The sequence below is a fragment of the Hetaerina americana genome, unplaced genomic scaffold (genome assembly GCF_022747635.1).
Source record: "Hetaerina americana unplaced genomic scaffold, ioHetAmer1.1.p SCAF_1, whole genome shotgun sequence".
In the NCBI taxonomy this organism is placed as follows: Eukaryota; Metazoa; Arthropoda; class Insecta; order Odonata; family Calopterygidae; genus Hetaerina; species Hetaerina americana.
The window spans coordinates 91,907,151-91,930,278 of NW_027286069.1; the positions used below are offsets into that span (position 1 = coordinate 91,907,151).

General features: G+C 34.4%; 1 protein-coding gene across 2 annotated transcripts; it reads left to right on the top strand.

Annotated features, from left to right (window-relative positions):
* Positions 1-1,752: 1,752 nt before the first annotated feature.
* Dlic (dynein light intermediate chain) lies at positions 1,753-22,287 on the top strand. Of its 2 annotated transcripts, XM_071593398.1 has the most exons (11): positions 1,753-2,240; positions 2,630-2,703; positions 2,791-2,907; positions 3,274-3,504; positions 5,940-6,139; positions 8,148-8,377; positions 10,067-10,178; positions 13,422-13,718; positions 14,956-15,064; positions 16,967-17,022; positions 19,508-19,574. In XM_071593398.1, the coding sequence occupies exons 1-10, from the start codon at positions 2,155-2,157 to the stop codon at positions 16,975-16,977; spliced, it is 1,467 nt and encodes a 488-aa protein (XP_071449499.1). In that variant the 5' UTR covers positions 1,753-2,154; the 3' UTR covers positions 16,978-17,022; positions 19,508-19,574. The 2 variants fall into 2 exon arrangements, with proteins under 2 accessions (XP_071449499.1, XP_071449496.1); XM_071593395.1 differs by lacking the exon at positions 16,967-17,022 and having other exon boundaries at positions 19,508-22,287.
* Positions 22,288-23,128: the final 841 nt, after the last annotated feature.

Sequence of the window (23,128 nt, forward strand, 5' to 3'; positions counted from 1 at the left end):
GAGGTCATCTATGTCATTTGGGATGGATGGAAATTGAGGAAGGGTTGAGAGAAACCTGGTGTTGGCATTAGCCTACTCTTAGTTAAAGGTACCGAGGGGTCCCCGGTTTAACGACCCATCCGATGGATGCCATACTCACCCAAAGTGCTCTTCACAGAGCACATCAAGTAGGGATTCGGATACGACTGAAAAAAATCTGCTGTCTTTAGGAGGGAAGCTAGCACACTAGCCACCACACCTTTGCGATCTCCCTGCTACACTTAAGCTTGATCATCTGCTAATCTAACTGGAATTATGAATTCCCCACAGACTTTATTCCTATCTCCAGTTCTTCCCCCGTCTCCTTTACCATTTCCTCTCACCTGAGCAGTCTGAGGCATGCACAGATTTTGAATGTCTCCTATCCCTCCAATCTACTCCTAATTTGTAATATCTTCATTAGTTTCTACCCAATCTACGAGACAGGCAAATGTCCTGATTGTATTATATTATCCTCTCGATTAGTGACCTCATTGCTGAAATGGCATCACGCATGCCTCTCCCCTTCCTGAACCCAAACCAGTCTAATTTCTCCTTCAAAAATGAAAAGTATGAGCCAATTAAAACTTGTCCTTCAATGTGTTCCTAAACCCCTATGTAGTTATACAGTAATGTTATCCTTCCCCATGGCCTTATTTGATTTCAGCTCCCTTAATGCTCTTTCTATGCACAAACCTCCTAGCCTAATATCTTTACTATATAGAACCTATGTATATTCTGTCCATCACTTGCATACAGATATGAATTCTAAAAACAAACATAAATTTAGTACTAAAGCTTTGTACCAAATTGACAAACAACATTTTTGGCCTGATTACTATGCTTCTTCCTGTCTTTTTGTTAATTATTATTAAATACGACGGTTTTATATAATAAACCTTTTTAAAAATTTTTGTGAAGTTGACCAGTATTTTTTTATGCCAAACGATCAATCTCCTTTGCTAAAGAGGCACTAAGTAGTTGGTAAACGCCAGGCAATGCGTTGGCATTAGGATTCAACTACTAGTAGTAACAATGGTTATTTTCCGTATTGAAACTTAAGCTGGGATTTTTATAAATTTAAGTTGATGACATATATGAAAAAAGGCGACTGAAGAGATTGCTTGGTCTTAGTAACTAGATAAATAATGGGCTCTGCTCAAATGGGTATGCGGTTCAAGATTGCTTATTTAGCTACATGAACAATGACCTACGGAGTTTCAGACGTGGCACTTTTTGAACCGAGTTATTCTTTCATTTTTAATAATTTATATTGCATCAGGTGGTCTTTATTCATCTTATGCGAAGCATCGTGATTGGAATTCCTAGCAGATGAGTTGGTATGTTTTAGTATCTAGATAAACAGTACATTTTATTTGTAATAATGGTTTTATACTTTAATTATGCGCATGGAGAACAACACAAATAGAAAAAATCAAAAGATAAGTATTGAATTAAAATACTTTCGCGGGAATCTCAAATTTTACAGATAGTTTCCCAGTCATTGGATCCTTTCAAATTTACAAATAGCACACAATGTTATCATTGTTCTTCCGGGACTTATTATTACATGGAAGTGTGGAAATGTTTTTAAAAGCAAATAAAAATCCTTCGTAAGTTCATACATCCGAGTGAGAAGACAGCAATATCTTGCTCGCCACCCGTGAATGGTTTCAAGCTCTTCAAGGGTTTCAGAGGAATCTCGGAAGAATACCCTCCCTTAATTGGATGTCACCTCCTCATTGTAAATGGAAGTACTAAAACGTTTTAAAACGGATACTTCAATTTCTTTATAAGGGCGTATTATTTGCCAATAACGCGTCGTGGACACAGTTTAGAAATTAAAAGATCCAAAATCTTAACGAGGGCAATGAGTTCATTACAACTTCGCCAAATAACGGTACTGTGGACCGGTGAAAATTCATTATGGATACACATGCACCCGAAAAACTAGAGATAAGCTCTCCCTCGTAATTTGTCTGTTGCCTTAATAGTTATAATGTTCATGTCATTGCCCACGCATTAAAAAGATCCACGAATTTGCATGCCACGAACGACACAAACGTTACGAATGACTCACGCTGACGCACTTCACCCGCTTCGCCCACCATCCGGGGCACTTATTGACTGTCAAACATGGCGCCGATCGTAGTGAAAGACGAGGTGACCGGGGTGGCCTCGAAAAGAAAGGATGGCCCGGTAGAAAACAAGGAAAACTTATGGTGTGTGAAATCAGGAAGAAAAAAATTTCAAACTCTTTAGCCATTGAAGATGTATTTTGTCATTTCGTTCTTTCTTCATAATTTGCATCACGTATTAGCGATCATGATTTTTCTATCCAAAACAATTCAAAGAAGTGGTAGCTTAAGTATTTAAAGTCCTCAGTTTTATAATAATATAATATGTCAATCCATTCTGTTGATATCTCAAGTGCTATCTGTTTGCACAAAATATTGAATATGTTGTTTTTATTTGCTTGGGCATCGTATGTTGGGACGAATAACTGTTTGTTATTGAAATTGGTCACCAGTGGTTCTCAGCACTGCTGAAGGTTTATGTTTAAATTTGTAATTCATATTTAAGCAACCTTATTATGCCTTTTCATACCCAGGGCTTCAATACTAGGAGAAGTACAGGCTAGAGCAAGTACTAAACTACCATCATGCAAATCAGTTTTGGTCTTAGGTGAGATGCCAATAGTTTCCTTTTTTACGGTGAGATTTCTTTCCATTAACTTGTGACTTGCCTGCTTATTGCGTATTTCTGATTTAGGTGACAATGAATCGGGGAAAACCACGTTAATTGCAAAATTACAAGGAGTGGAGGATCCTAAAAAGGGATCGGGACTTGAGTATGGCTACATTGATGTGCGTGACGAGTACAGAGATGGTAAGTATAAATTCTGGTTCAGAAATACTTACCGTCCGTCTTCCTTAAATCATTGATTGATCACTATATTATGCTAGCCACATCATATGTTCAAAAAGTGGCAAGTCATATGGGTATAATTCTCTAGATGCGCAATTTTATTGTATTCCGTACCACTTTGCTATAATAATTAATGTTCTGTTTTTGTCCAACTGAAGTAATATTGATCGGTTATTTGAAGTTCTGTCGACTTCAATGTCTTCTAAGTTTAATCAGTACATCTTACCATGCTGTCTGTGCTGATGTATGTCTCAGAAATAATGCCAGTGGGATTCGCCCAATTTTTTTAGCGGTGCTAATTTTTTATATCTATTATTTTGTTCACAGATCATACCAGGCTAAGTGTATGGGTGTTAGATGGTGATCCAGCTCATTCACACCTTTTAAAATTTGCTCTTTCGGAAGAAACATACCCTCACACTTTGCTAATGTTCACTGTTGCAATGACAACACCATGGGGTATTCTGGACCAATTACAGTCTTGGGCTTCAGTGCTGCAAGATCATCTTGATCGACTAAATCTTTCAGCTGACACAGTTCAAGAGCACAAGCAAACATGTAAGTCTCCCTTTTTATATATTTAAACATATTTTGGATGTTATATTTGGCATTTCCATATTTTTTTAAAAAAGGTTTAGTGTGTATTACCTCCTTTTTTATTCAAAATTATGTGACATCCTATATTTCAACTTATTTCAGTTTTTTTAATGGATATTTCTCAATGGTAATAATTTGTAGTAATAATAATTCATTTTTGAAGGATATTCCATTTCTCAAACAAATTTAATTTATGTAATGCTTTAACATTGTTCAAATTTTCACATCACTGCCTAAAACCATAAACAAAGTCATAAATCAGAAGGTCAGTTTGGTAGGTGGTGCAGTTTGCTTGATACTTAGCCCAACAACATGTGAAATTTACACATCAGGGATAGAGGGCCAGATCCTTTCCCTTGGCTGCTGGTGGTTTCCCAGGAAGATCTGATATCTACAAAATCACAAAGCTTGGGTGATGTTTTTGAATCATAATTAGATATATTTTGCTTTCAGGACTTGCAAGACCTTAATGGATGCTTATGGAAAGCTGAAGTATGCTTAAGCATACTTCAGCTTTTCATAAGTGTGTACTTGTATATAGGGGTTTTTAAATTTCTTGCTGACTACTAATATTGTGCATGTGTGAATCTCCTGCTTCAAATAAATTGATGCTCATAAACTCTAAATGAAGTTGGGTCAGTCAGAAAGTTAGAGGGGTGATTAATCAAGTATAAAGTATGGGCCAGCCTTTAATGCTCTGACATGTTTTGCATCACATATATGCCTGCCTCTCAGAAAGTTACTTCACCACTGACCTTCACACTAAAGCGTATCATCATGACAAATGACAAGATTTTCCATTTGACAGTGTTGTTATTAATGAAGTTTTATGTCTGCAACCATGTGTGAGATAGGATGGAAGTGTGTAGTACCATAGTATGCAAAGGGAAGAGAAATGTTCTGGGCCTTGGTCTCCTGCAACATACAATTTTTGGTCATATTGGGATGTACTGCACAAATGGGGTACTGTGAGATACTCCTAAGTAAATAATGGATGAGGATCAAATTGATAATTATTTCCTTTTCCCTTAAAGGCGTTTTCATTCATCAAATCTCAAGCAGTAAGGCATAAATTAAACCATTTTTCAGAGAATATTGAATGACATAATTGTGTATTATCTGCATCCCATTTGTTAGAGGAATGTGGTCCATTTACAAATCAGGGTATATTAAAAAATCAATTGTGTCCAAATAACCCATCTGGCTATTCAAGTGTTAATAGTGGTTGCCACTTCGAAAATAATTCCAAAATATTCTATAGATGCAGGCATTACGAGGTAAAAAAGTTCTGAACATCCATTTATATTTTTTTGGTATTGGCATTGAGTACTCTATGGGTCTTTAATGTATGGTATATACATTTAATGTATGGTATATACATAATGTATGGTATGGGTCTTTTGCACCTTTTGCTTCTTTTTAAGCATAAATAAGTTTGTATTCAATCTTCTGATTTGATTTCTACTTTGTCAAACATTCATGTTTATGAATTGGCGGTACAGATTTTGAAATATTCCCATTGGGGTTTGACAAACAGCCAATATATTTCATAATTGTGTCTTATAGATTAAATCATCTTCCCTCAATCATCCTCCTTAAGGGTAGCCTGTGATTAAACTGAGACCTATAATCCGACATTCTTGCTTTCCTTATAAAATTATTTTTATCTCTATTGGATAACACCATGGTACAGTAATATATTGGCATCAGATAGCTTCTTGGTCATTTTGAGTACATGTGTGTTGGGAGTTAGGGAATTAAAGGGAGGTTACTTACAATTTTCTAATTGGAAATCATCCCAAATTAAAGTATATCTGATGTATGCATCCAAAAAGCAATGTTATTTTTGAACACAAACATCGTTGTTACTTCATTTTGTAAGGAAGAAATATCATGTATTAATGGGTCCTTTTCCGATGACATCAAGAGCATAATATGAACCCCAACGTATTACGGGCGGAGGGATCAGGATGTAAGATTAGAGAGATTGACTGCAGGACAGACAGATTTAAATGGTCATTTTTTCCGAGAAAAATAAGAGACCAGAATTCTTGTAATCGAAATCCCCCAGGAGCCGGCTCGACATAATAAGTATTAACCTACAAGGTAGCGACTGTGTTGGGTTATACGATTATATTTATATTTTTTTTTGTAGGTTCCCCTTACCTTTCCCCATCCATTTGAAAAACCCTAACCCCCTCATCCCTTACCCTTTCCTCCTGGTGCTGCACCCCCTGCCACACACCTTTTTGGTGGCTTGCAGGGTATTGATGTAGATGTAGATGAATGCCACTAGCATATATTGTGAACATTATTATGTAATTGGCGCCCTTAACATTTCATTGAATTGAATATAATGGTCCTAATTGTTCCATAAATTTCTTAAATAATTTTAGATGCTCGAAAATGGCAAGATTATGTTGAGCCTGGTGATGAGCTTGAACCAGGATCTCCTTTGAGGAGGACATCACGGAATTTAGATGACCTTGATCCTGCAATTGATGGTGATCAAAATGGTTTGGTTGATGGCCTCCCCCTGGGACAAGGAGTACTTACTCGGAATCTTGGTTTAGACGTTGTTGTGGTTGTAACAAAGGTGAGGAGTCAAAAGGGTTTTTTTTGTTGTTGTGTAATACTTAGTCATTCCTGAAACTCATGGCGTGTCTTCACAAACTTCAGATTAGAAATTTCTTCTTTCTGTAAGTTGAACAAGCATTCAAAAGATGATTCAGGAAACAAAATTATTTGAAAAAGGCAAATCCAAGTAAGATTTGTCCATGAATATCTTGAGAAAATATTGATAAAACTTTCATCCTGACACTATCTTAAATGTAGTCCCTATACTGCAGCACCCATTGCTGCTCAAGGCAAACCCAAATAAGTTGTTTAGTTAGTTTAGCATTCACACTGGTTAGTGTGTATGACCAGCTCAAATAATTACAAGAGTCTTATTATAATTCTGTAATGAAGAAGTGCTTAGCGGTAGATGCAGCACTTTTGAGCTGTACAGTGAAGTGGAATTAAGCAAGGCTACAAGTTTACAAGGGTCGAAAAATGAACAAAATTGTGATTAGTGGCAGCTGGAAAGTCTCAATAACCAATCAACAGATCCGCTGCTTTCCAGATATTTTAACAACTGTATCATTAAACTATACTGACATGTTATGAAAGGCAAGAGGAAACATAGTAGCTATTGTTTGTTAATGCACAATGCAATAAAAAGAGTGCAATATTAATTTTAACCTTAAGATTATTGTGAAAATTTTGTAGAACTTGTCTTCCTCAAAAAAATCACCACCATGGGCACATCTCACTTCAGAAGATTGTATATGCTTCTCTAATTTATTCAGATACTGAACACTCTTAAATCAATTATTGGGATCATTTGAAGGAAATTATAACTGGAAATAAACCAAATTACAATGTTTAGCTAAGAAAGTTAGCCCTTGACATTTTGTCAACATGACCACTAAATGGTCACAGAGATGATGCTCCTCCACCGTGATTTCATCAATTGATAACTTATTGTGTAATATATTCCACTGATCCCAATCAGTGTTTTAATGTTTAGGAAATTACCCCATTAAGTCTCTCCATAAATCGTTTCATAACAATTATGCAAATGGTGCTGAAAAGATTTGAGGTAGTAATGCATTTTGTCATTGAAAATTGTCTTATAGGGCATTAAATTTTATTCATGACTTTGTTTATTGGTTCCCTGAATTATTGCTGTTGTGAAAAACTCAGGTCAGAAATTTTTCTAGTAATTGAACGTTAGATGGTAGGTAGGTTTGGATATGTAGATTGGAGATATCATTCGACTAATGGCAATGGGTGAGCAGCATTCTAGTAATCCACCACTTGAGCCAAAAAGTTAATCTACATAGTACCAGAAAGCAGTGGAATGTGGCAGGGGATGTTGGGGCACCAGCATTCCCTGCCACAGGGGATTTTGGGGCATGCAGAAATATTACTTCATTCTTACATTCGAATATACAGAATGCGGCAACATGATTTACTTTTTGGAAATTGTTTTTCATTTGAAAAAAGGGATTTATGTTGCCGCACCCTATATATAAATCACCTCAAATGTAATTAAACATTTCAGTCCTTAGCCGCATACCTGTACACTTCTGTATGCATCATTAGTGTTTTAGACTATGTAAAGCCATCATCATCACTGACCCAAAGCCTCTCCACCACATCTTACCTTGGTATTTGTCTCTCCCCAACCTATTTCATATGCCTGCCCTTAATGTTTCTTCCCCTTTCTTCTTCTCTCATTTCCTTTGTATATTTGGTTTTATATATATACGTGTAATGCCGTTGCAGTAACATGTGTTTTATCTGATATTATCTGACATTAACACAATGGTTGTGGTTAATTAAGTGTGATAGTTGAATTTCTGTTAATTGATGTGTATGCTCCTTGCCCCTTTCGAGAAAGAAATTTTAATTCAAATGGAAACAGTTCCATTTATTGTATTATTTAGATAGGTTTTGCCTTCAATACATAGAATTTTATTTTTTAACATTTTATTTAATCTTATAGGCTTATAAAAGGATGATGCGTAATAATTTATGTTTTTCTATTTTGCATGAAGACGGATTATATGGCTACATTAGAAAAGGATTATGACTTTCGAGATGAGCATTTTGATTTCATTCAGCAATGGGTGAGGCGTTTCTGCCTACAATATGGAGCTGCTCTTTTCTATACTTCAGTGAAGGAAGATAAGAATTGTGACTTGCTGTACAAATACCTCATGCATCGAATTTATGGTTTTCCCTTCCGAACTCCTGCTCTTGTTGTTGAAAAAGATGCTGTTTTGATGTAAGTAAAAAATTGTATTTAGTTATCTAAAATATCAGTATTTGGTTCCCCTAGGATTTTTTATTGAGTGAAAGTTTCATTGGAAAATTCAGACAAACGTATGTGTCAGGTGTCTGAGAAAAGCATTGGGCAATTACTGCTGTAGACATAAGGAAAAAATTTGGAGTCCACTATGCTGTTACCTGGGTGAGCATGCTTGGAGGGGTAGTTTGATTCCCAGTTTGGTTTTTATTACTTCCTGGTGTAGTCTGAAGAAGGGGATCATCTTTCTGGATGTCTGCAGTGTCAGTAGTTTGGTATCCGAGCTGGGAAGCTAACTCTTCTCTTCACATATTTCTCAGTACTCCGCTAAGTTGCCGCGATCAGATCTGATTACTGACCCCCGGTTGATTTAGTTGGGAACCATACCACACAATCTCCTGAGGCTCTATGACTGCCTTGTAAAACCATCCTCCTTTGATGTTTAATTTAGCTTTCGTACTTCTTGAAAATCTAATTACTCTGGTTTTTCTGTGGCTAATCTTCATCGTCTCACACTGCTTCTGTAATTTACTCTATAAAATACAGTCCCTTGCTGTCTATTTCTTTGCTAATTGTAAACTTGACTTAATCACCTCACTATTATCCCAAGCGCAAGCCCTTCTCATTCTCATGCAATCCACGACACATCCTCAGTGTATAAGTTTAGGAACAATAGTGATAATAAAACCTGTCGTCACTTCCTTGCCTATTATTAGCCATCCTGATTCTCTAACTTGTACCCATGCCATCTGATTTATATACTGGTTTCAAATAAAACACCTATCCTTTCATTCTACTTCTGAACAAAACCGCTAGAATAAGAGCTAGCTTTTTCCACACTGCTCTAGCTACCAACAGCACTTCTTTGATTCTAATAATGGCTTGTTACCAGATATTAGAAAATATGACAAAACTGGCTCTCAGCTCCTCTGAGAGGTGCTACTGCCACACCCAGCAGATTTATCAGAAATATCCTGCAGCTTTATTTAGATTCTTGAGTAGGAGTCTAAATATTAATGGCATGAGCTAGGCAATGCAGCCTTTTTCCATCATACTTTTAGGAATTGGTCAACTGCTTTTACAAATGTGCCTAAATTCTTATATCCAGTGACATTATGCAGGCAGATTTTGTAAAATTTACTGTGTTTAATACTCTTTGACATAAGGACTCCATCATAAGAAATGAGCTACATGCACTTGCAGAGTACAGCAGCTTTAAAAAAGACTTACTGTTATATAAGATTTCAAATGAATGTGGGTATAAATTGTTGAAGTCTAATGGCAAATTACTTTGGTATGAACAGTGGTCATGTTTGAAGTACTTCTCAAATGGGCATTAAGGTAATATTTTGAAATTAATTTTTCATTTGAACTTGAAAATTTGTCTTCCTAAGAGATTTTGAAATAAGTATAGGAAAATTCATAATTAATTTTGCCTTGCAACTAGGTGAGTTTGTGATAAGAATTTTCTTCTAAAGTCATTTCTTGTGCCCTTCATTCTTGTCAATTAATTTTCCTTACTTATTGAGATAGTTACTTGATAAAACCCATTTTTGCTAGTAATTCACATGTGAGTTAATATCAATCCATAACTTTTTTCGTGCAATTTTCCATCATTTTTGAAATATCTCTTAAAACGCATGCTTAAACAACTTCTATGTTTTTCAGACCTGCTGGCTGGGATAATATGAAAAAAATTAGTATCTTGTATGAAAATATGCAGAGTATGAGGCCTGATGACTATTATACTGATGTTATTGCCAAACCTGTTGTCCGTAAGGTAACTTCTATACAATGTGGTGGATACTTCCTATTATAACCTATTTTTGTTGTTGGGAAATTTCAATCGTAATATGGTAGAGTATACAATATTATGTAGTAATTTTGGAATCGAATGTTGGATAATATGGATACTCTCTTCATATCTTCATTTCAAACCTGGGTGGTTCCTGTGGAACCTAATGGGAAAACCTAGTTGTTGGAATTTTTTGAAATCCATATTTCTATGGGAAACCAAGTATCTCATTTAATTGAACTGACCCACTTTTTCTGAATTTGCTTTCCACATGTTAGAAGGTTTATCATGGGATAAGCCTAGCCCTTTCATATCAAACCAACTGTTGATTGATGACTTTTGGAGGTGTTAAATGATGTGGCTCCATTTTCCATGACAATTACTTATTTGAAAATACATCAAAATTTATAATTTGCTAGTTTAATATGGTATAATATCATACCCATTTTGTATAACCTTCTATATCAGTGACATCAGTAATGAACTTATTTGTTTGGAATCTTGTAAAAGATTGATCCTTACCTTTGGTCTTATAAGTGGTGGCACTCCCACTCAATATTTCTTGGAATTTGTTAAATTTAACTATTATTCCAAGAAAATTTTGAGCAATTTCCAGACTTAATCTGGAATTTCATCTTCCTAAGTAAAATGTTATATGATGGCTCCAAAAACTCTGTGGAAAGGAAATTATGCCGCTTTACCTTTTTTCGCTAGAGAATCTGCTGTACATTCAATGAATCCCAAGTTTCATGAAGAAAGCCTTGTGTTTTCGTTGTATGTATAGCCCTGTGTGAGGTAAGAAAGTCCAACATTTTAAGTGTTTCGTGTGTTGTGAGTATTCATGTTGATGCCACATAAGTTGTTGATGGTCATGCTTCCCAATCCTGTCCTTCACAACTTGTTTGGATTTACTAGATTTTGATCCTGATCTCAGATATTTTCACTTATCCATTATTATGCTTGAACCATGAGTAAACTTCTTTACAGATATGCCTGGACACTAATGTGATATAGACCTCTTTGCTGGCTATGTTATGCCATTTATAATTCAAGTAAAATGGTCCATGACTGATTTTATGTTGTACGAGGGAGGCTTCAATATATTTTCAATACTTTGAACTCTAATTAAGCTATCGTATATAATATTATAATTAATTTAACACCTTCAAATACTTATAATTATTTTAAGGTTTCAAATTTAAAAAATAATACAATAAAATTAAATAATTCAAAAAAATTAGTAAAACTTACGTATATAATAATGGAATAGCATCAAAGTATATTAACATTAATGGTGAAATCTGAGAATGGTCATTTGGTTTTTTCCAGTGACTCAGGCTGGCTGCCAGCAAAATTATATTTAGGTTGGCAGACCAAGTGGTATTATTTACTTTTGCCAGTTGGGATTGTTTAGTCTGTACTTTAGTAGAGATGTCCCAAGTGGTGATAGGAGGGCATAACTGCTAAGAAGATTGATACAGTGAGGTTTTACTTCGGAATAATTGTATTGCAAACTCTTCTGAAAGTGTTAGGTCTCTTGTATTTTGAATTAACAGTATTCTATGGGCACCCATGTGCTGCGTTGTGGTTGTAACTAAGAGGTATGCAGTGCAACACCTGCAATTTTTAATGACCATTGTGACTAGGCACTACCATCTTATCACATGTGGAAAGCGCAATCGTTTATATTGTTTGGTGAAGAATATGCCCTGCCATTAGTCACAAACCTTGTCAGTCATCTTATGAGGAATTATTTAATTTTTATTATTGTTTTCCCTAAAATGCAAAAAATCTAATTGTCAATTTTAATTTTATAGACTCACATCTATGAATTAAGAAAATGCTTACTTATTTCAGTAACTTGACAGTGACAATTGGGAACACGTTGGGAATTGCAATATGCCATCATGAAAATTGCAAAGTATTCACAAAATATTTACGTAGCCTCTTGGAGTATGTGGACTCAAGTATAACTAAGTCTGGCTTACAAAAGATTGAACCTTTTAGTTAAAGGCCAATATTTCGGTCCCATTGTATGAACATATCATGGGCGTGATTAGTGGGTTAAGAAGGGAATCTATTGACTGTTGGCTTCAGGGTCCACTGAGGGGTCTATCCTTAGAGCCTGATGGCTAGGATTGGGTCTATCACCTATCTGAAAAAATGGGAAATCCTGGAAAAGCCTGAATTTGTCCGCCTGGAATACTAGTAAATATTAATGAATACAGCATATTTCCTACATGTTGTGAATGTAATAGTGTTTTAAAAAAGAGTTTTATAAGAGTTAATCATTTTGTAAGAGATATGGTGCCTACCAAATGTTGGTATGACGTTCACACATAGTTTGAGATTCGTCTTAGGAATTCTCTAAAATCAATAATTAAAACTGTAAAATTACCATAGTTTTTGGTGCACCAATTGTAGTGTGTTATCAATAGTAAGACATTCTTAAAATAGAAATGAAAATTAAGTTAGTTTTCCTGAAATATTTTGAATGTTTACTGTCAAAATTATTTCAGCACATTTGTTCAAATTGACCTTATGATTTCTCCCTTAATGCTTGGGTTTGAATTAGCTAATATGAAAAAATTAGTACAGTGGAATTTTCCATCTAGCATTTTTGAGCCATTTTAGCTGACTGAGCCATCATCAGAAAGGATACCTCCCATCATCTGATGATCTCTTAAAGTACTGAAATGCACATCTATTTAATAGCTTGATTCATTTGTTATGTCATTATACCTGATTGACTCATCAATAATCCATAGAAGTTTATAAACTTTGCTAAATCCTGCTTTAGGGCAACTAACTAAATTGGCTAACCATGGAAAAAATGATCCACTCTAAATTAATTAAATATTTCAGAAACATTAAATTATGATTTATATACACATATGCTACATCTGGATAGGATTGTCGTATTTAAATTCTGAAATAATCAGGATATTGCTTAATCCAGAATATTCTTCACCCCTAATGCTCTGGATTTACTAGGTGATATTTCTTTGTGAAGTTTGAGTTCTAAAACCAGAGGCAGGAACATTCTCTCTTCTTTTTATATTTATTTTTTATTTAATGAAGCTTTTCATTTCCAAATCAATTTGAAGAGTCATTTAAAATGCCAAATTCAGCGGAGCAAGATTAATGGATGAGAATAATTTTTAATTAAATTTATATTTAGTGGCTCTATTTTCTCTGATATATTTTGGATTTTCTTTCCAACTGCAGCCAGTGACTCGAGAAACTGAAGTTCAGGCTGATGAGGAACAAGCATTTTTGAACAGGCAGCTCCAGCTATTAAATCAAGGGGGTGGAGTTGGGGGGGCAATAGGCACTGGAAATGTTGGGAGTGTGGGTGGTGTGGTTGGCAATTCTGCTGGTTCATTGCTGAAGGTGGATGGTGGGGGTGTGGCTGGTGGAGCCGGAGGGCAACTGCGATCTCCTGCCGGTGTACAAAAGACTGGCGATCGGAGGGTTTCCAGCGGAACCCCGGGGGTTCAAAGTCAGCTTGGGTCTCCAAAGAAGGTATTTCAGAGTATCCTTCAATTCTTTAGAATGTTCTACTATTGCAAACATTATTTCAGTGGTATATATATGTATGGTAAAATATCAATTATCTTTTATGGTTGGGTATTGACCTTGTACAGAAAAATTGTATTTGAATAAATGGTATTTTGGCCATTTCAGCACAAAATACATTTTATACCAAATAAGGGGAGAGAAATAGATTGTACTGTTAATTATACTAACAGTAAGTCATTTGTGTAGCAAAAAATCGTATTTGCAATCAAACATTAATTTTTCACTTTTGAAAGAATATAATCATGAAAAGGAGTGGAATGTCAAGGAAAGTGTGAAAATGGGCAAGCATCTATGGTGTGGAAATTTTTATTTTAAATTTAATAAGTTGTTGGACATTTATGTTTCAGCACTCCAAGAATTTCAATAATGTATATTGCAAATTAGTACCTCTTGAGGAGGATTTTAATCCCTAATAATTCACTTAGCCTGTTTTTTGATGCACCATTTATATGAACTTGTCATTGGAAGAAGTTACTTCCTCCTCATATTACTGCAAGTTAATGTTTTTTGCATAGAAGATTGGGCCTGTACAGTGTAGCGAAATGGATGATGATGAGGATGAGGAAGGTCCTCAAATTTGCAATATATATTACTGATAAACTTCATAAAGTCCATATCTCCGGTGAACTTTTTGAGTCAAGTGAAGGCAGTGCCTTTTAATTCAATTATTTCAATGATTAAGACAGCATAAATATAGGATTTATATTCTTATTTTGATTATTTCCAATAAAAGTTGCTTCTAGACACAATTTTTTGAGCCATTAATTTTTGTAAAATGTTGTTTTGATTACTATTAAATTAGTTATTTCTAACGATTGTTTACTTTATCATGTTTCTATGGATTTTTAAATGACCTCTTGTGAAAAAGTCTGCCAGTGCATTAATCTAAATCTTGGAAATCTTTGCATTTGGCTGTCAAGATGTGAGTGGTATCTTTGAATGTTACTCATAATAATGCTAAAACAGACCTTGATTCAGTATATCTTTCTGTTTAATGTCTATTTGCCTATATTGCTTTAAGAGGGTTGCAAGGTAATAAACTTGCATTATATTAGAGTCGATGCAGGAAGTTGTGACACAAGTGTATGTGAATATAGGGACCTTGCTTGGAGATCATAGTCATATTTCATATGAGTTGAGGTATACTTCTTTTGAATCTGTTATTTTAATAAAATTCCAGATTGATGGGAACAAAGTTGGTGTTCCTGGAAGTGGTGAAGGAGTACTAGCAAACTTCTTCAACTCACTACTCTCAAAGAAGACTGGCTCACCCATTCCAAAGTCTCCAGGTAGGATCAGTGGACTTCGATTTACTTTTTGGCTGGTGTTATTACAATCATCTTAGGGAAGTAGTTCTGATATAAGAAAGATATTGGCATTCAAAACATAATTTGAAATTCCATAAAAATTAAAGAGTCTATTTAAAGCTCATGGTTACCAAGCGGTAATGTTTAGCAAGTTTTTTCTTAAGTGTTCTTTAAAGTTAACATGTTATATGGAATTGAGTAGTATCAGTTATGCCAGTGCTAACTCTGGTATACTCAGAAGTGTTTATGATCATTATGTCCAAAGTACCTTTCAGATTTTAGACTTGACCCTTTTTCTCAAAATCCATGAAACTCTGGTATTGTCATCCTATTGCCAACTTTCAGTTATCAGCATGGCAATTTTAAATCTCTATACCATGAAAATGGCACAAGGAAAGGAATTTTTATATAATCTATGGCAAGTGGATAAGGAGAAAGGTCATGCTTCAAATGTGGTGTGTTCTGAATTTTGTAAAGAGTTATAGGTAAATAGGTGAATAATTAGTCGTATGAGAATTAAAGAAAAAATGGAATTATCAGATATAGGGGCTAAAATAATGTTGACCCTACAAATATATTAATTGAATATAATATGTAAATTGTTCAAAGCTAACAACAGATATATTTCAAATGAATGTAGGTACCTCAAACGGGATTTACTCTATGAGTGTTTCTGGGCCATGTTTTGGATGATTATGATTACTTGATGTGACATTTCTTTGTTTAAAAAGTCTCAAACAGCTTTCTTTTGCCTACTGGTGAATTTCATCAAATCGCACTACTAAATTTCGAGAACAGATGGTATAAAGATGTCATTCCTTTTCATCATTCTTTTGATTTGGCTTGCTTTCATTTAATTGTAGTGTATCTTACTCTTGTGATGAAAATGCTTGTGCAAAAAGAATTGCTTGAAGATTCCTTCTGCATGACGATCAGTATGCCAGCACACAACCTATTTTTTGGTTTTGTTGTCTTTAGCCGTGTCATCTATCTAGTCTGCATCATGTAGATAAGATTTTGATTCTTCTCAACCAGACAAAAAATTCTTAAATTCGTGGTAATTTCAAGAATTATGTCTAATCGGAAACTAGTTTAATCCCCTTGAACTATAAGCAGGTTTGAAATAGTCCTGGAAACTTGTAATTTTTGAATACCATTCCATTAAAAGTGAAGAAAAAAGAATATACCATTTTGCAAAATTAAATGTAAGATTCTATGAGTGAAAGGAAGTTGTCTCATTTATTTCTGTATAATCATTAATTGGAATTGTTTACTTTAACTTACTGATCAGTTGAGAGGCATAGATTGTATTTGCTTCAATCAAAGGAGTGAAAATTGCAGTTTGCTACCAATAACATCTATATTCTTAGATGTTGTATTGTCAATTGATTCGCACAGACCTGCTCAAAGGATGAATTTAATATTGCACTTTGTTTTTGATATGTCATTTTCCATTTTTTTGGAAGCCAGTGGAAGGTGGGAAGAGAGAATCATTTTTTCATTTGAAACTCACCTTCAACTTAAGACCATGGAACACCATTAAATGGGCGTTTTCATCATAGGCTGGAGGGAACACTCCCTTTTGAGTTTTAAGTTTCATTTTATTGTAATTGTAACTTTATTTACTTTGCTATAATGCTGTACTGACCAATGGCCTTCTTTTTTATTCTTGGAATGATGGTACTTATTTGTGACATTAGTGTGAGTTGATGGTGCAGTGTTAATGCAAGTATTAAATATTGATGAAAAAAAGCCTTAAGGTTCATGAAAAATTGAAAACTGTCGACAAATTTAATATTGTTCAAAATATCTCAGTATTGAGATTTACCGATGTAATTGTACGCAGTATAAAGTGGAAAAATGTTCTTTGTATTTGTGATGTAGGGAATAAGTGATTAAGGAAAAGGAAAGGGGCTAACAAGCAGAAGTACAAGTGTTTGGTAAGTTCAAAATGTATACACGTTGGCTGATTAAAACATGTAATCAGAATAACTAGCCTGTTTTCACCCTGATGAAAGTTAACAGAAACCCTCATATTAATAAATGTTTGCTATTAAATTAAGGTAAACTATTTTCTGCCTGAGAACACATTTTAGCTTCGTGTGTATAAATGGCCGTGGTGAATGGTGTGCTTTAATGAAGATAGCATGATGTCCTGGGGTTATGATTCTGAACTACATTTCAGCTTACTTGTTTTAACATTTGGGTCGGCAATCAGGTTTTATCTTATTAAAGAATTTCTGTCAACCGCAAATCCTCCAATGCTTTGTCTTTATAGATAATAAGCCATGTGTATTATTTGTTGATGCCAGTTACAATGAAACATGTAATTTCAGGTATTATGACTCTTTGTTAATGTCCCTGAAAAGCTTTTAATGGCAGATAGACAAGTGTACTATGGATATCTGATAGGACCTTAAGTGCAGTTAAACAATCAGTTATAGTTTCAGGGCGAAGCCTGTAATGAGGAATAAACTGAAAATTAGTCAAGCTATATAGGAAATAGAGGTTATACTGGAGGACATTTGTGGAATAATAGTACTTGATCAATTGACATACTTGGCATCTAACGATTGTAATGCATCTTTCAATTTTGTCATTGAAATTGAAACTTAAGAACATAATTGGTTGAAAGTATGAGTAATAATGCTCCGTAGTTGCTTGATTAATTAGCAAGCTGAAGACTACCTACCTTTTCACATTCAAAAAAGCTGGATTCCATTAGTCTCTCTGCAGATTACTTTGAAATGTCAATTTGGAATTTGAAAAATTGTGGAAATATTTTTGTATTGTCTTCCATGACCTTTCGGTGAGTTTTATCATCAGCTAACTTAACGTATAATCCTGTGTGCCTATTCATGCATTGCTATCATGAATGCTCTTGTTACAAAACGGTCTTTCTTTGTGGAATAAATATAATAATTTTCAATGCTATTGGATGTTTAAAGTTTGTGTCTGTCTTGAGTTATGTGTTAAAATGTAGAGTTCAGAGTTGGTTACTGTACCAACAGCATAGATCTGCATGCTCTTTAGTGATATTGAACACACAAAAAATGAATTATTGTTATGGATCATGTCTTGGAATGGGTTGATAATATCATCTATTAATGCAAGTATTTCATTTTATTTATAATTTTTGTCTTTCTTATCTCAAACTTGCTGTTAACTTTTTTAACTTTAATTTTTTACTTGTAAATACTCATTTAAGCCTTTCTTATGGGCTGATGTAGGTTATCTTGTCATATTTGTGGTGCAAAATTTCATACAATCTACAGTTTCTAATGTAATATTTAAAGAAATTGGCTTGGAAAACTTATTATTTACAAAAAACTGGAGAACTAAAACACTCACATGAGCAATTACATAAAATTTACATGATGCATCAGTCATTCAGATTCTGGCCACTGTGTGACATTTGCATAATTTGCTGCGAAACCCAAGTACTTATTGGACGTTATGTGATGACCAAAGATTACAGACATTGAAATAAGGCATGGTTTAATGTCAACTTTTATTCATAAGCAATGAGCAGTGATAAATATCAGTAATAGCATTTGTTTTTTTTTTAAGACTTCATACTTAAAGTGTGACATTTCATCTTTAAATGGTGAACATTTCCAAACCAACAATGCTATGGTACAGCATGCATTGAATTTTCAAACATTAATAATTTTCATGACTTTGGATGTAGATGCTGCAACAAGAACAACATTAATGATAAATGAGCATAATTTTGGTGGCAGTAATGAATGAAAATAACCGGAATGAGTAAGAATAATGCTATATGTTTTATTATTGGTGTTGGTGGGTGTTAAAATTGTGATAAATAAATATGTTAATAAAGATAGTGAAGCCCTCCAGTTACACTTGTGCAGGGAGAATGGTAACAAGTCAAAATGAGGGAAAAACTTCAATTGAGGAACCACAAGATTGGCAAAAACTGGAAGCTTAATTAATTTTGTGTTTATCGTTAAGGCTAAAATTTATGTGCAAATATCATGCCTAAGTGACAATAAATTATTAGTTATAATGTTTGACAACACTAGATCTGTACAAGCATCACAATGCAGGGCTATCACATGTTTTAGAATATTTTTTTAATGTAATCATGTAATTCTTCCATTCATTTTGCCAATTTAGGTTGATTGGTAATCACAGTCTTGTGCCTTATTGCCATGAATAGTACCAGGCATCATGTTTTTTTTTCATTAAGTCTGAGGATTTTAAGTTTCAAAAGTGTAAATAAGAAGATAAAATTAGATTGTGGTGATGCAGAAATTCTATGTATGTATATAAATTGAGGGTAAACATATTCCATAGTTACAAAAGTGAGCAGTTAGGTAAACTTTCTCCAGGTGAAACTATTTTCCAAAATTATTTTTGTTAAATTGTTTTTTTTGAGAACAGAGAACTTATTATTCACAGATTTGCAAGCTGGCTCTGGTGTGGGTCTCAGTAGTGGAAGTAGTTCAATGCATCATCACCACTTATTGTCATCATCATCCAGTCCTCTGTCAGCACCGGACAAGGCTTCCGCTATGGCCATGAGATCTGATGCTGCAGCTGAACTGGACCGATTAACTAGGGCTGCCAAGAAAACTTCATCTCCGACTTCGTCACCATTATCATCTTTGAACCAAAATTCAAATACAAGTGGAGAAACTCATGGGAATTCATCAGAGTGTTGAGCCTAGGAGTTTCCTCTTTTTCATCTCTCTCTCTCTATCTCTTTCTCTCTCTTGTCGATCGAAATGTGACGAGGCAGCTGGATTATAAATGTGTTTTGGGGATGAGATGAACAATGCAAGGACTGTAGGAGGAGGGTTTGGGAGTGACTGCCATCCTCTCTGGTAATAGCATACTTGTTGTGTCAATAGCAAATTCCATGCTTGAGCCATCATATATCTATCCAACTCTAAAACTTTTGTTTCTTAGTTGCGAATACGAATGGCCAATTTCTCTGACACTTGGAATGTGAAAAACTGGAGGCTGTTACAGGAGAGAGCTGCTATGAAATTTTTGCTGTTCTGAATTCCTAACCAATTTTGGAGATGTGTGTGCCGTCGATGAAGAACTGAGCATAGTAAGAATGGATTGGTTTTTGAAAATTACAGTTGGCAATGAAGTATCCTGTGATAAACTCAAGAGATTGCTGTAATTCAGCACTCATTCATAGGGGAGTGATGGAGATTTTATTGTACATAATAAGTTTCACGGATGATGAGTGAGAGGTGAGGAATACATTCTCTCTGCGTGCTAATTGAGAGTAAACAGCTGTTGATATCCTGTGCATTTATCAGTGGGGCTTAAAAAAAACATCCTATAATCTCTCTTCTCCTAGTGGGACATTTATGGCTGCTTTGTGGTGATACCAGTCTATCATGCTTTCATCACTTGACCTGTCCTAATCTTTTTGTAAGGTATTTCTATTTATTTTTCATTCCTCAATGCCATCCCTCAATGCATCATAATTTCATTTTGTCTCCTGGCTTTAATAACTTTGTTATGAGAGAAGTATGCACTAAGGGGTGACATCAAACAATTTTGGGAATGTGGGTCAGATGAGATGATGACTGATGTTGAGCATTGGTCATTTGCTCACTCAGAGTGATGATATATGTGAACTCACACTGTTGTTATCAGTTTGCTTGAAAAGGAGTTTTTACTGAAGTGGCAGATTAAAAGTGTTAAAAGGATAAAAAATAAAACATTTCACCCACTCAATTGTTTAAGAGTGTAGTTCTTTTGTTGTGGTGACTTTGGCATTATTGTTGAGTGTTGAAAATATGAGTCAAAAATCTATAATTAATATATCATAATCAAATGTCTATTTATAAATTTGTATATATGTTGGATAAGAGAGATCTTTTCTGTTGCAAATTCCAGTGATGGTGGTACTTGTTGTGAGCTTCATGTGCAATTTTATATTATGCCATTGCAAAAATCTAGTTTGCTTACTTTCTTATCAAATAGGAGTTTTGAAAAGTATTTAACATGTTCCATTACGTCTTGGCAGTATATCAAGTATTTGATTTTTTAGAACATGGTGCAATGGACATGTATATTAACTCGATACAAGCAGTGCCGGCTAATTTTTATGTTAGCTATGCTCTAGCAGAGGTAATAAATAAAACAGGACTCAGTAGCATAAACATATAGTTTCATTTGTGAGGTTTATTGGCCATTATATGCCCCTTAAAAAAATGGGTAGTTTGATCTCTAATCACATGCAAGTTGCCAGATTGCACAAAAATTGATACGGCTTAAACCCATTTATAACACATTGTTATTTATCATCATTATTATTATTATTATGGCAGATATTTTATTAACTCATTGGCCAAATTCCGCAAGTCAAGATAAGAGTTTCACACTAAGTGCCATTTCAAATTTTTATCAGGTACTTTTAAATAATTTAATATTAATTTGGTATTGAACTGCCTTATTTGTAATTTACTATGTCCTTATAAAATAATTATAATTTATGTATTACAGTATACAACTGGAATGGAAACTTTTTTGATGAAAAATTATTTGTATTTTGTAAAACATTTTGTTAAGTTTCCATCTAGTTGCTCTTGTACATAATAAGAAAACTATGCCATAAACTCTGGATTTTGTGATTAAAACCTCCTCTTGTTAATGCACTTGTGGTAAGTCATCTCTATACACTTATTCGAAACCCTCTCACATTATAATACAAAATTATTTGTTGCTAAATTTATTGGTTGTGATTTCTAAAATACACACAGTGCCCATTGGAAAATACATTCCTAATACATGATGAACATTATTATGGAACTCAACCACTTCAATAATGTGTGTGAAAAAGGCGTACCTTTTCTCCAGGTCTTGCATTTAGTGGCGAGGGTAAGAGAAAATCAGTAGTTACTGGAAATGAACATTTCATGCCATTTCACTTAATGTTAATTGGAAAAAGTTCTGTAATGGTTATGTGGATTATTTAGCCATAGCTGTTGCATTGTATAATACATTATAATAATACAACGGCTTGGAACTTTAATTAATGGAAAAATGGGCTCAATGGTAAATATGATTTGTGATGCAAAACAGGATAGGTACTTACTTTCATGTTTTTATTGGTAAAAAGTTCTTGGCTCATTTAAATTCCTTTAATTACATGTGAAAAAGAAATAAATGGTTACCTCAATTTTATTGCTTTAACTTGTTGATCAAATAATAAAAAGAATTGAATGCACTATCGTTTGTATAGATAATTACCCAGATCAAGTTATCCAATGCACTTTGAGATATTGCCTTTAAGACAGAAAACTCAAAAATGGCTGCCTTTCGTTCAGATTCTGGTTTGCATCCCAACATCGGAATCCAGCATTACAATAGACCATTGAGAAAATAGCTTTCAGCAATGGGTATTTTATTCAGTTGGTTGAAAAACTATTTTAAGTAATGAAAACATTAGCTATTCTAGAATTTACAGTTCCTATCTCGTTGAAGAGTTCACTGTCAAATGGAGATGATATACCAGAAACATTTCACAGAAATTCTGAAGGTTGGTTCAAGGTATTTTAATAATGAATCAGATATTTGAAAACCTGATCTTGCAGACAAGACAGAATACATTGAGGAAGAATGCTGTGTATACCTATGCTATGAATGTGATTATACGTATAGTGTACGAATGGGGAGGAAATTTGAAGAGAAGATCAATGTGAGTGCCCACCGTTGAAACAAAAATGCATTGTCCCCTTTTGCTAAACTCTCAATTGAAAATCGACATGAAAATTTGCATGAAAAACAGTGAAGTGTGTCTAAATTCAGTATGAATAGATTCCATCAAGTTACACCTAGTATGAGATGTTTATTAGATAGTATAAGATTTAAGAAAAAGATACAATAGTACAAGCTGAGGAACCCAAGTCTAAAATAACATTTTGTTTCACTCCCACAATGATCACAGGTACCATAGAGAATTTTCTACTCCCACACACATATGGGGATTCATTCAGCATCTGCCAATCCTTCGGACTCGGTGGGGATGATATATGTGAGTTGTCTAACTTGTCT

Bases quoted from the DNA above. Each gene is read 5' to 3' on its own strand.
- Dlic (XM_071593395.1), top strand. From the start codon at position 2,155: ATGGCGCCGATCGTAGTGAAAGACGAGGTGACCGGGGTGGCCTCGAAA. The intron at 10,179-13,421 runs GTAACTTCTATA...TTCCAACTGCAG, and splicing joins CCAAACCTGTTGTCCGTAAG to CCAGTGACTCGAGAAACTGA. The intron at 13,719-14,955 runs GTATTTCAGAGT...ATAAAATTCCAG, and splicing joins AGCTTGGGTCTCCAAAGAAG to ATTGATGGGAACAAAGTTGG.